Source organism: Quercus robur, chromosome 11 (assembly GCF_932294415.1).
Source record: "Quercus robur chromosome 11, dhQueRobu3.1, whole genome shotgun sequence".
In the NCBI taxonomy this organism is placed as follows: domain Eukaryota; kingdom Viridiplantae; phylum Streptophyta; class Magnoliopsida; order Fagales; family Fagaceae; genus Quercus; species Quercus robur.
In genome coordinates, this window is record NC_065544.1 from 49432269 (window position 1) to 49445321 (window position 13053).

Consider the following 13053-nt stretch of genomic DNA (forward strand, 5'->3'; position numbering starts at 1 on the left):
AATTCACAGTGAATGATTCTTGGACTTCTCATCTAGCAAGACTTCTTTGAATAAGGATTGCTTGGTGAGTTCTATAACTTCATAAACAAGTAGTTGTCTTCATCATTATCTACTTAGTATATCCTGAAGTTATAATCTAGAGTTTGACAATTAGAAGTATGACACATGAAATATCACATGAATCTGGCATCTTCTATACTTGAGCACAAGAATTTATTACCTGTCAAAAGGCTTTTAAATTGAATACTAAACTACAATTGCTATCCATCAGAAGAGAATAACCCTTTCCCCCTCTTGATCTCTCACTCTTTCACTTTCCCTTTCTTTCTTTCTCCCTTTTTAGCTCCTTAATTGCGTTTTCTTAGAAATTAGCGAGCGAGGGTATCGGTGGGGTGGGGTTGGCTTTTGTGTTTTGTTCCCCTTATTTCTTATTTTATTTTTTGTAATAATAGTTTTACATTTTCTTTAAATTACAAAATTAAAAAAAAAAGACCCTAAAATGACATCGTTTTGGTTAGTAAACAGCAACAACTAACGGAAGGGTAACAGATGACTATATAAAGGACTAAAATAACAAAATTAAAATAAAAAAAACTGAAATGACAAAAATTGAAACTTAAATGATCAATTTTGAATTTTGGCAAAAAAAAACAATTTAGAAAAAAAGAGAAAAAAACGGTTAATATAAAATCCAGCTGGTCCGTCAGATTTTATCACATGCCCTACTGCCAAACACGTCTCTCTACACACCTTTGGATATATATACTCTCGCCCTACTCCCCATCACGCCAAAGACTCAGTCAAACTCACTCCCTCACATATAGAGAGAGAGAGAGAAAAAGGCGATTTGGGTTTGTTAGGGTTTTCTCTTCTTTTGTGAGAGAAACACACACAGAGAGAGAAAAAGCAAGCAAAGAAAAGATCTAAGCAATGGGTGAGAGGCTGAGCGGAACGGTGAAGTGGTTCAATGACCAGAAGGGGTTCGGTTTCATAACCCCCAACGACGGCGGCGAGGACCTCTTCGTCCACCAATCCTCCATCAGATCCGACGGTTTCCGCAGCCTCGGCGAGGGTGAGACCGTCGAGTACCAGATCGAGTCTGGAAACGACGGCCGCACCAAGGCCGTCGACGTCACCGGTCCCAACGAGGGTCCGGTCCAGGGCTCGCGTGGCGGAGGCGGCGGTGGAGCTGGAGGAGGAGGAGGCGGGAGAAGCTCTCGCGGTGGAGGTGGATATGGAGGCGGTGGGAGATCTGGAGGCGGACGTGGCGGTGGCGGTGGAGGTTACGGAGGCGGCGGCTACGGTGGTGGTGGTTACGGAGGAGGCAGCTATGGCGGTGGTGGCGGTGGGTACGGAGGCGGTGGCGGTGGAGGAGGGAGTTGTTACAAGTGTGGGGAGAGCGGTCACTTTGCTAGGGATTGTTATCAGTCTGGAGGAGGAAACAGCGGCGGAGGCGGCGGCGGCGGTGGTGGCGGTTGCTACAACTGCGGTGGAACTGGGCATTTCGCTAGGGAGTGTCCTAACAGCAGTAATCGTTGATTTCATTCAACTGTATGGGGGTGGTTTTGAAAAAAAAAGAAAAAGGCAAAAAAAAGCAGTGTCGTTTTGGGGTCTATGTTTGTCGTTTTAATGGGACTTTGTAATGTTCGTTTGCTTGGATTTTGGATTAGGTCCATTTAGGATTTAAGAAGTATTTGGGTATTGCTGGTTAATTTTGGCTTTTTGAAATATGGATGCTTTGCTTAATGTTGTGTTTTTGATATTATCAGTGGTATGGTTAGTGTGAGTTTAGAATGCTCATTTTCAAGTTTCTATACACACATTATATGAATACATGCCGGCTTTATTAGACTAAATTTGTGGGTTTTTTTGGTTCTTCAGTTCTCATTGTTGTTGAATGTTGAATCTACTATTTGATGTTTTGGTACAATTGGGTCATTCATGATGGCTTGCTTTTGGGGACAAAGTTCAGCAAAGTGTAATGGCTATGCCTGTACTTCTTTAGGTAAAGGGTTAGATTATTGGGCCATAGAACACACTAAAGGCATCGAATTATTAGAGAGATGGGTACACTTTGCTTTGTGCTTGGTGCTCTTTTTGAAGATTGATGGGTTTTAATGTTGCTTGGCACGGTATATAATAATGATGATAGGAATTTTGGTACATGGAAAAAGAAATTTGTGATGTTCGTTTATAATTGTAGTTGAATATGTTCTGGCCCTTTTGAAGATTGATGGGTTTGTGTAGCTTAAGCAAAGTATAATTAATAATAATAATGGGAATTAGGTATATGAGAAAAATTGTAATGTTCGTTTATAATTGAAATTGAATATGTTCTAGTTGATTTTCAACGCAGAAAGAGCATAGTTATTAACGAATATTAGTATATCTAATGGTGTTCGTTTTCTTTTAGAGTAAAATAGTATTTAGTTTGATTTGAGGTCAACATGAGGTTCCTAGAAAAAATACATAATGGGTAGTGAGAAAATGTGAAAAAGGGGGTCCCCTCGTTAGGAATATGAATATATAGGGATACAATTTTTTTTTTTTTTACAAGATAAAGGTGACATCAGTGGTGAATCATGATGTACCAGAAATTATCTGTCTTTTTTATCAAATTGTGAAAACATGTTGTGCACTTGTGAAGAAAGCATTGCTTTTTATATTTAGATTTCTTTCCATTCATGTTTGAAATACAGGAATATCAGAATAATGTGTATTTTTTTTTTTTTTTTTTTTTTTGTAGTACACGCGATATTATCTATTGTTGTCATGTGACATGGGCTTTATAAGCCCACAACAGAGACCTTTTTTATTCAGCATATATATATATAAAAAAAGAGGAATAATTTTTAATCTAGTATGGTGCAATGCTGTCTAATGATTTTTAAAAATTGTCAATTCTTAATTAGGGGCAATGAAATTTTAAATAATATGGTTATATTTATCTATTTAAGATTTGTGAAAAGTTAAATCTTGATTTTGAAATTGATTCCTTCCACCATTCGGTCCGTTTATCTTTCATAAATATCATTTATAGTGCAAAATGATCTCTAGAAACGAAGAGACCTTGTTGAAGGGTTTACTAATCATAGTTTAGTATTGGTTGAAAACTCAATCATTGCTCCACGCTATACTGCCCTATATCTTGCAACTAATCCTATTATCTCATGCGCTCTTCTGTCGTCACCGTTAGACTCATTAGTTCGGATGGTAACTCCCTATAGGGGTCCACTAAATGCACGAGTCGCGTGGGGCGCTACACATCACTAATTCTTATAATTTTTTTTTTTTTGGGTCATCCTCAAAGCTAGAGCCTAGAGGAGCATTGTTGCTACCCTTACTATCATAAGAGTATTCATATCTCGAATTCCTATCTTATCATAATTTACCATCTCAAAAAACTATTTTATCAACTATACCATATCAATTTACAATATTTCTAACATTCCAAAACTCTATTATTTTACAATTTTATTAAAATATTATTTTTTTAAGTCCTAAAGCAAGAAGGCAAACATAAAAAAACATTTTTTTATTTGTCCTATCTCATTTTTTATTCCTTCCTCTCTCTCTCTCTCTCTGTGTGTGTGTTATCTAGGTTTGATTGTGCTTCGGTTTGTGCGTCTGTAAGATCGTGGGTTTGTTCTCCAGTTGTGGATCGTGGGTCGTGGATTGTGAATTCGTGATATGGGTTTTTGTTGGTTGTGCTCCAGTGGGTTTTTGTTGGTTATGGGGGTCAGATTTGTGGGTTTGGTCGTGCTCGATGGTGTCATCGTCGGTTTGGCCATGGGTCGTGGGTGTCACCGTTGGTTTGGCCGTGGGTTCTGGGTGTCATCGTCGGTGTGGCCACGGGCCATGGGTCGTGGTTGTGGTGCTAGGTTTTTTTTGCTTGGGTTGTTGGGTAGCGATGGTGGTTCAGTGTCTAGCTACAGCGGTGGTTTGGTGGTTGGTTGTGCTTGTGTCGTGGGTTGCCGTTTGATCTGTGGTGCTAGGTTGGTTGTGCTATGGGTTGCAGTCTGGTGAAGCTTCAGCTATGAAGAGATAGAGATGAGAGACGTGTGAATGAGAGAGAAAATTGATATTTAGATAAAATATTAATATTTTCTTTTGCAATAGTTGGCTTTTACAAGTCCGGATGTTTGGGGGTTTTGGGTTTTTATGCTAAATTTTCCTTACATATGGCATATGACATTCCCAATGTGAATGCTCTAAGTTGATTGTTGGTTGATGACATGGAAAATTGGAAATGCATATTGAAAGAGAAATACAAAATGTCATTACAAAGATGTTTAGAGTTTTAAATTTCTTATCTTCTATTGTAATTATTAAGTTAATAATAATAAATAAAAAAATAAAATAGAATTAGCTTCATTTTATTTTTGCTTAAGATTAACTATAGTTTAGAGAGGATTTTGGGTTTAATTTTGTACAATATTTTGAATGTATATTACTAGTTTGGCTTTGTGCATCAACCAACCTAACTCTCCAAACTTTACTCACATGAATATGATATTCATTTTTCAAACTTTACCCACATGAATTTGATATTCATTTTTCGTGCGAGTCTTGTGGGTATGGCTATTATAATAGTGGTGACAATTTTTGGTTGGATAGTGAGTTGAGGTTTTTTAAAATCACCAAGATAAGATTCAACTCTCTTGTATATAAACTAGCCCCATCACATGCACTTTGCGCGTGCGATGAGGTTTTTTTTTTTTTTTTTTTTTTTTTTTTTTTTTTTTTCTAGTGTCATAATTTTATTTATTATTTAAAAAAAAAAAATTAAGTAAGTTTATTTTGAAGACATGGATTAGTAGGATAGTGTCTTATTTTATAGGCATTTTAAGTGGAGTTAGAAATATATTTTTACCGAGTTGTCTTCAAGTTTTTTCCGTAAAGTTTAGGGGTATTTTTGAACCACATAAAAGTCCAATTCAAAGGGGGATCTTCTTATAAATAGTATAGATTAATAATACAAAACATATTGTTTAGTTCTAATTGGCTTTAAATATATATTGACATATATATTCATTCATCATACTTTGGTTTTTGTCCCATATATATATATTCATTCATCATATTATGTTTTTCATTTCTATCATATTTAGGGGTTTTTGTTTGTTTGTTTGTTTTTTTAAAATTTTCTTATAGATACTATAGACTTTCAACCTATGGGGTTTGCTTTGTAACAATTATTTTTTATTAATAGGCCAACACACCAATTTGTTTTTGTTGTAGGAAGAGTTCAAATCTCAGATCTCTTATTTCATTTGACACTACAAGATATTATACCAATTGAGCTAACAGATCTCTTATTTGACGCTAAAAGAGATTATTGCACTAGTTGAACTAATTAGAATTTTTTTTTTCTTTATTAAGATGTATGACTTACACATTAATAAGAAAAATAAAATATCATTTCCCAATATATCTGTAACCATAAATTGCGAAATAGATATGGTACTCCTAGGGTTGGAATTTTGTGTACCTTTTAATCTTATTGGTGTAACATTTTTCTTGAATGATTTATAAGATTTTATCCATAAATGGTAAAACAATTTCATGAAGTTTTGTCCTTGATACAGTGCTGTTGAAGGGGTCATACTTGTAAAAAATCATGATACAGCTCATTTCCAACTTCCCCCCAAATATTCCTTCCTTTTATTCTGATCTTATCTGGTCGTCAGATTTCCCATTTCCAAATCTACTCCCTCAATAAATCTTTTTTCCTAAAAAACGACCAATCCAACCTCAACCCAATACACAAACACACTCGGCTTAAGTGTCTTCCAATAAAGGCCTGAGTTTTGAGCCTAGAACCCAACACTTTGCAGCCCTTTTGAGGGCTGGGCTTCATTTTTGTTTCGGTCCTATAAACACATGTACAGGGACCGAAAGAAAATCTACCCTAAAAAGAACCAATTGTCTAGAGGGTTGATCTGGGATTTTGCATGAAGAACTAGTTAACTACAGGGCTGCTTAGTGATTATACTAACCATGGCTAGTCAGCATGCCATGTAGAATCTGAAATATTACAAGCACAAGAAACAAAAGATTGGGAAACTTTTAAATAATAAACTTATAAATACCTTTTTTTTTTTAATAATAAACTTATAAATACCATTTTTTAAGTAAAAAAAGAAAAACCATTTACAATGGATGGATGAGATTTTAATAAGCCTACACTTAAATTAAAAATTCCTAATCTTTTTTTTTTTATCTTATAATTCAATGGTTGGGTATTTGTATCATTGATGTTGTTTTTAGAAATACCAAAAAATGCCAATTAATTGTGATTAAAGGCTCTTGGATCCTAATCTATATATAATCTGGTGTCATTTACTCTCTTTTTTTTTCGAATTTTTATGGTCTTCTAACTAGTGACCAGGTACCAAAATTGGAGTGCACGAAGGATTGGGTCAGGATGATGCACCCCAACCAGAGTCCTTACCTGTTGAAATTTGTCCTAAACGAAAGAAATTTAAGCTACATCCAAAATAAATAATTACGATAATGATAATAATTCACTACTGGGCTGCTCTATAAGGCCTTGTTTGGCTATGATTTTTTATAGTGATTTTGATTTATTGACGAACCAGTGTTGGTTCAAATTCCTTGTTTGGTGCAGTTTATCTTCATCCAATTTCCTTTAGTGATGTGTTTATGCTTGCACATTCAAATTCAGCTGGTTGTTGGGCTTATCTTTATCTTCAAAAAATTGTAACAGGGACATGAACTTTCATCCCCTAAAATTCACCAGGTTCAAATTTAAATCATCTTGTTCTAGATTATGTCACCCACAAGTCAGGTTTATTTATTATAGAACAAATCAACAAATCATTTTCAGAGGACTTGTGCTCACGTTAGACTGTTGTTGAAAGTTGAAACAAACGATAACAAAATTTTATCTATTAAAAAGTCTTGTAATTCAGTGATATTACCTCATTTCTATTACGGGGAGAACTAAGATTTTAATCATTTTCTTCTATTGTTGTAGACTTGTAGCTATAGAATTATAAGAACATAAAAGATTTTATTTGTTGTATATTATCTAAAATTTAAACAGATCTAGTACTAGGTACCACTTATATTTAATTCAAATAATGAAATGAACAAGTGATGAATATGTGTAAGAGGGTAATTATATAACAAAATTTTAATATATTATTATTATGGAACAATTACGATTGGAGATGACTTGTGTTCACTGGAGACCATGGAAACAGAGCACTAAAGTTATCTAATGGTACAAAATGGTGTTTTAGGTAACCATTTAAGGCAAGTCAAGCCAAATGATATGTACGAACTGAAACATTGTCATTCATAATCAAACTCAAAGGTCACCTGAACCAAACTAATTTTTGAAAACTTGTTGCCCTTACTTCATGTAAAATTTCTTAGATAAATTAAAACTAAAAAGTTTGGCCTTCTAATAATATAGATGAATGGTATCACAATTTGCTACATAATACATTTGAAAATATAGCTCCAAACGAGATTGGAGCCAAACTTTGTCTATACTAAAATTCTTTTGTGCTTAACAATTGTATTATTATATAATAATTTTAAAAGAGTAATGATCATTCCACATTTCTTATTACACACTCGCCGTGCACAGACTACCACATGGACTGGAATTGAGTTAATTTCAAAGGTAGTGTGCAAATAATAATTTAGGGTTGTAAATGAGCCGTGTTTTGTCAAGTGTTGAATGTTCAAGTTCGGCTCAACAACAAATGTTCAATCATGCCTACAAACAATGTTTGAACTTGATCTTGGTTTGGCTTGATTCATTATTCAAACTAAGCTCGAGCTCACCATCAAGTTCAAACTCGAGCTCATTATCTATTAAAAAATGGTTTATCGTATCATGGACACTTACCCAAAACCATTAAGGTATGAATGAGAAATTGATTCCGTAAGTGCCGGCCAAAGTGGGTTGGGCTTATTTCAATGTTTTTGTTTGTGTGCACTGTACTAAATTCCGAACCAATATGTCTATTGGTTATTGCACATTTTCTGAAATAGTGCGAGTTTGTAACAATATGTCTATTTACAATTGCATCTATTCCGAAGGTGCTAGTGTGCCTATAAAAAGGCATCCCTCATTTCATTTTAGAAAGTTAGTTTTTTCATTCATTTATAAGAGTTTTCAAAGAGAGAGAGAGAGAGAGAGAGAGAGAGAGAGAGAGAGAGAGAGAGAGAGAGAGAGAGAGAGAGAGAGAGAGAGAGAGAGAGAGAGAGAGACAGTTCTGTTTGTTGTTCATGGAGATTGTAGTGTTTCTTCTATGTGTTGTTGATCATTGTATCTTAGGAAACAAATGTTTGAGAGGCTTAAAGCATCACAGGATAGCAAGAGCGGTGAAATCTGTCTTAAGGACATAGTGTCAAACACTAGCTTTGATTAGTTTTGTATCAACAATTCTGCATTCATTTGATTTGTAAGTTTTACTTTATTTCTCTTATACATTCACACACAGATTTGTGCATATATTGTTTGTTGATTTTATTCACAAAAGTAAATTATTTGTGTAATAATAACCAACATTATCAAGCTCTTGACATTGAGATCCAATACAAGTGGTCCCAACGCCCAATTAATTAAAGGCTTAGTAAGATATGCATTAATTGTTCAAGCCCATATCAAACTTATTATAAAGCCCATAAACTAATCTAAGCTAGCTTGACCAGTTGTTTTTATTTATTTATTTATTTTATTCATCAAGCCTCATTATTCATTAAATATATATATATATATATATATATATTTATATATATTTTACTTGGGCTAAACTCGTTTATTAAAGAAGCTTAATATTAAGGCTCAAGTTTGACTTGTATATAAACAAACAAATATAAACAAGTTTTTTATTGAGTCAAACTCTAACTGTTTATGAACAGTTTGATTCATTTGCAGCCCTAACTACAATAACGAGTGTGTAGCAAGATTTTCAGTCTCTCAAATATTAGAAATGTGCTAAAATTTTTCATTTTGGACCTACAAGCATGTCTCCCATGCTGGTATCATTATATTTTTTGTCTAGAGTATAAAGACCAAGGATTCAAGGAACCATATACGAGACAGGAAATGGACTTTTAACTGAAAAGATAACAGACTTTATTTGTATTTTTCCCCTTTCCTTTCTTTAGTTCGCATGCTCTTACAAAAGTTGTATAGGGGCTTCTCATAATTAATTTGGAGTTATGGACAATCTTGTGACTGTCTAGCTACAACAAGCCTTTGAAGTATGGCAGATTTATATTAGATTCCCTCACAACATTTTATCCAACTCTATAGCAGCCTTATTACCCTACATTTTAGAAACACCCTCAAAACTCTACGTCACTACCTCTTCCTTTTCCATTGTTCTTTAATTATTAGGGGTATTGTCTGGTTGGCTTTTTTGTCATAATCTCACCTCTCATAATCATAGAATGGGTCTCGTGAAAAACATATAGTATAGTGAAAAAAAGATGCTTTTAGCTATATTCTCTTCTGCACCTAAGACCTTTATTTCATGACATATCATTTTCATGATCTAAACGCCTGTGCCCTCAATCTGGCGACTAAAGCTGAGAGCATTTAGAAGAAGTAGATGATATCTCGCGAGATGCGCGGATTACTTTACAATTTTATTTGAAATCATTTTTATGTATATTAAAATCTACATATAATACTTAATACTTATTTTTTTGTATAATATTTATATTTGCCCACAATATTGTTAATTTTGAAACTTGATTTTCTTAATTCATATTTTCTTTAAAAAAAATGTATAACACTGTAAGATTATAATATATTATAATATTTACTGTTAAAAATAGATTATATTTTTCAAACTGATTAAATGATTTTGAAATCTATAAATAAGAATTTAAAGTATATAATAATTTTATATCCTAAAATTACATAAATTTTAGCAACCTATCAAACACTTTCTCAACCACTCTATTCTCACAACCAAATTTAGAGACCTTGATCACAAACACCCAATTAATTATCTCAATGAAATTAAGAAAATCATTTGTAAGTATCAACATAAAGAGAACGTGATTAAACAAAGAGAAATTTGCTAAAAACACATTCATTTATCAAAATTCAATCGTCTTTAGTTGGGCTTTCGTATCCTTAAAAAAAAAAAAAAAAAAAGCAAAAAACACCTTTAAATCACCATTGATTTTTGTTTTTATCATTATGGTTCATACCGGATAAAATAGTAGTAAAATAAACTTACAAAGAAACCTACAAATTATGAATTCTAACACAATTTTTTTTTTTTTTTTTAAAGAAGCTAACTTCATAAATAATCAATTAGAATGTTTCTTTTTCTTTTTCTTTAGTTTTTAAAAAATACATTTATAATTTTCCCAAACCAAAATCTCAAACACCCAAAGACTCCAAGCAAATCATAATCTTCACAAATTTTACAATATCTGACTTCAACATCAAAACCATAAGCTACCATCATTGAATAAAAAACCCAAGCCCCCTTCCTTGGTCATAGTCTACTCATACGGGTTACGATCAAATGATACTACAACGTTGGAGTTATGTAGGTGTTATTGAAAGGTTGAAAGTAAATGACATCGTTTTTTGTCTAAGCGTATTTGAGATGGGATGGTATGAAACGCTATGAACATGTGTATATAAAGGAGTAGAAATGAAAAGGGTGAATGGAAATGCAAAGAGTTTTTTTGTGTGTGTGAGAGATGAAAAGTTTTGAAACATTGAACCCAATAAAACAAATTGTAGTCTTAAAACATTGAATAATAATGTAACAAAAATAGTCTTGAAACATTGAACCAAAGGAAATAAAGAGTCTTTACTTTTAAATTTGTTCAATTCTTTTCATAGAGTGTGCCACATGGCAAAACCTTATGCTTTCTCACATGAGGTCTTTGCTTATATATATATATATATATATATTGATGTTTTAGAGATTGTTGAAATGAGAATTGAATCCATGACCATTGGTCTCTTGGAATTTCTACAAGACAATAAGGGTCATAAATCAAATGTAATAACACTCAAAGCAACTGTAGGACAAGCTTCTGCTAACATTTGGCCATACCTTTGGACTCATAAGTAGGGGTGTCAATTTTTATCCATATCCATGAATCCGCCCATTATCCACCTTATTTGGATAAGTCTTAATCCAACCCATTTGAGCATTTGACTTATATGGATAAAGACCCATTTGGTTATTTAATTAGATGGGTCTAAATGGATAAATCCACTAATATCCACTAAACCCATCTAAAATTTAAAATTAAATAAACCCACTAATACCCACTAAACCCTTCTAAAATCTAAAACTAAATAAACAGTATAACTCTAGATTTCTAAACCCAAACATTCGGCCCTCAGTCTCACTCTCTCTCAGATTTTCTCAGTAACCAAACACTTTCCCAAACACTTTAACAGAAAAGAAATCCCAAACCCAGCAGCAGGCTGCCATCGATCATAATTCACCATGTCACGCAGTGGCACAACTCCATATATCCCCAGTGTACGCATTGTACTGCCCATCGTTCAAATCGGTGTTGATCCTCTCAGGACTCATGTAAGCGATGGTGCCCACCAAGGAGTTACATGGGTCCATGGTCTGCACCAAGATTCTCAAGACCTCGAAGTCGGCGATCTTGACTTGGTTCCTCGTATTGAGCAAGAGGTTCGACGGCTTGATGTCACGATGGACGATGTGCCGCTGGTGCAAGTAGACCATTGATATCCAGTGAGGAATTGGTGGGCTAGATCAGAGAGCTGGCGCTCGTTTGCGATGTGCATACCTTCCAAAGAGCCCCGATCCATGTACTCCAGCAGGACTTGGATTTCACCATTGTGGTCGAACATGTCATGGCATTTGACCACGTTGGGGTTGTCCATGTCGCAGAGGATCTCGATTTCGGTGTAGATCTGGTGGCGGATTGAGTCGTTGTGGTTCCCGTATATGACCTTGAGGGCAAAGACTCTGCCTGTGGGCTTGTGGATCACTCGGTACACGGTCCCACCGATGCTGCTCTCGATTCGATTAGCTCGCTCGAGTTGGGAGTAGTGAAAGCATAGAGGAGTCGCATTTCTATTTCTGTGATTTGAGGTTTCTTCGCAAGATGACGTGGCAGCGGCGGAGTTGGTCTGGGTGAGGAGAAGTTCTGTTTGGTTTGTGAGAAAGTTTGGGAAAATAAATGAAAATGAAGTGGTTGATGATGTTATAAAGCTAAAAGATTTTAATCCGATTTTCAAGGGTCCTGTTTGGTTTATGAGAAATTTTGTAGTTGCTAACTTAATGGAAAAATCTAGTAACAAGTTATTTATTTATTTGGGTCATATTAGGTTAAATGGGCGGGTTATTAATTAAATGGGTTGGTTGGATAATGAATAATTAATTTATATATAAACGGGTTATAAATGAAAAAATGGGTAATTACACACCCAACCTATTTATAACCCAACCTGCCCATTTGCCACCCCTACTCATAAGTGACTCTCTGATATGAACTATTATGCAATATAATTAACATAAATGTTAATAAATGCCCAAAAGGCATTGGTTTAAGACTAGGATTTTGCTAATGTGTGCCTTAAAGGCACACAATAATTTTCATTTTTTGGAAAAAATTTTCTCGGGAATTGAAAAAGTATTGACAGTTTTTTCAATTTCCGAGAACATGTTTTTAAAAATGGATGACTTAATGTGTGCCCTTAGGGTACACATTAATCGGACCCTAAGAACTAATTTTAGAAATATTTTATGAAAAAATGATAAAGTAATTAGTTTTTCTGACAGTTTATATTTCCTATGAAAGTGGAGTTAAAAATTTCTTAATATGGTTTATTAACAATTATTCTAAGGGTACTCATTAATATGACCCTATAATTAGGGTCCGTTTGATTGGAGGAGTAGAAAAGTGAGAGGATAGAAAATATAAAAATAATAGAAAAGTGAGAGGAAAGAAAATATTTTAGTTTTCTCTCTTAGTATTTGGTTTGGGGTGGAAAAGTAGAGGGATATAAAATATAGCTTGTATAAATTTACTTTTATATTCCTA

General features: G+C 34.1%; 1 protein-coding gene and 1 pseudogene across 1 annotated transcript; one reads left to right on the forward strand and one right to left on the reverse strand.

The window, feature by feature from the left end:
• Nucleotides 1-762: 762 nt before the first annotated feature.
• Nucleotides 763-1856, forward strand: LOC126705763 (glycine-rich protein 2). The gene has a single exon (XM_050404954.1). It carries the CDS (start codon nt 931-933, stop codon nt 1537-1539), a length of 609 nt encoding a protein of 202 aa, XP_050260911.1. The 5' UTR covers nt 763-930; the 3' UTR covers nt 1540-1856.
• A 9201-nt stretch (nt 1857-11057) lies between these two features.
• On the reverse strand, nt 11058-12319 carry LOC126705935 (mitogen-activated protein kinase kinase 5-like; annotated as a pseudogene).
• Nucleotides 12320-13053: the final 734 nt, after the last annotated feature.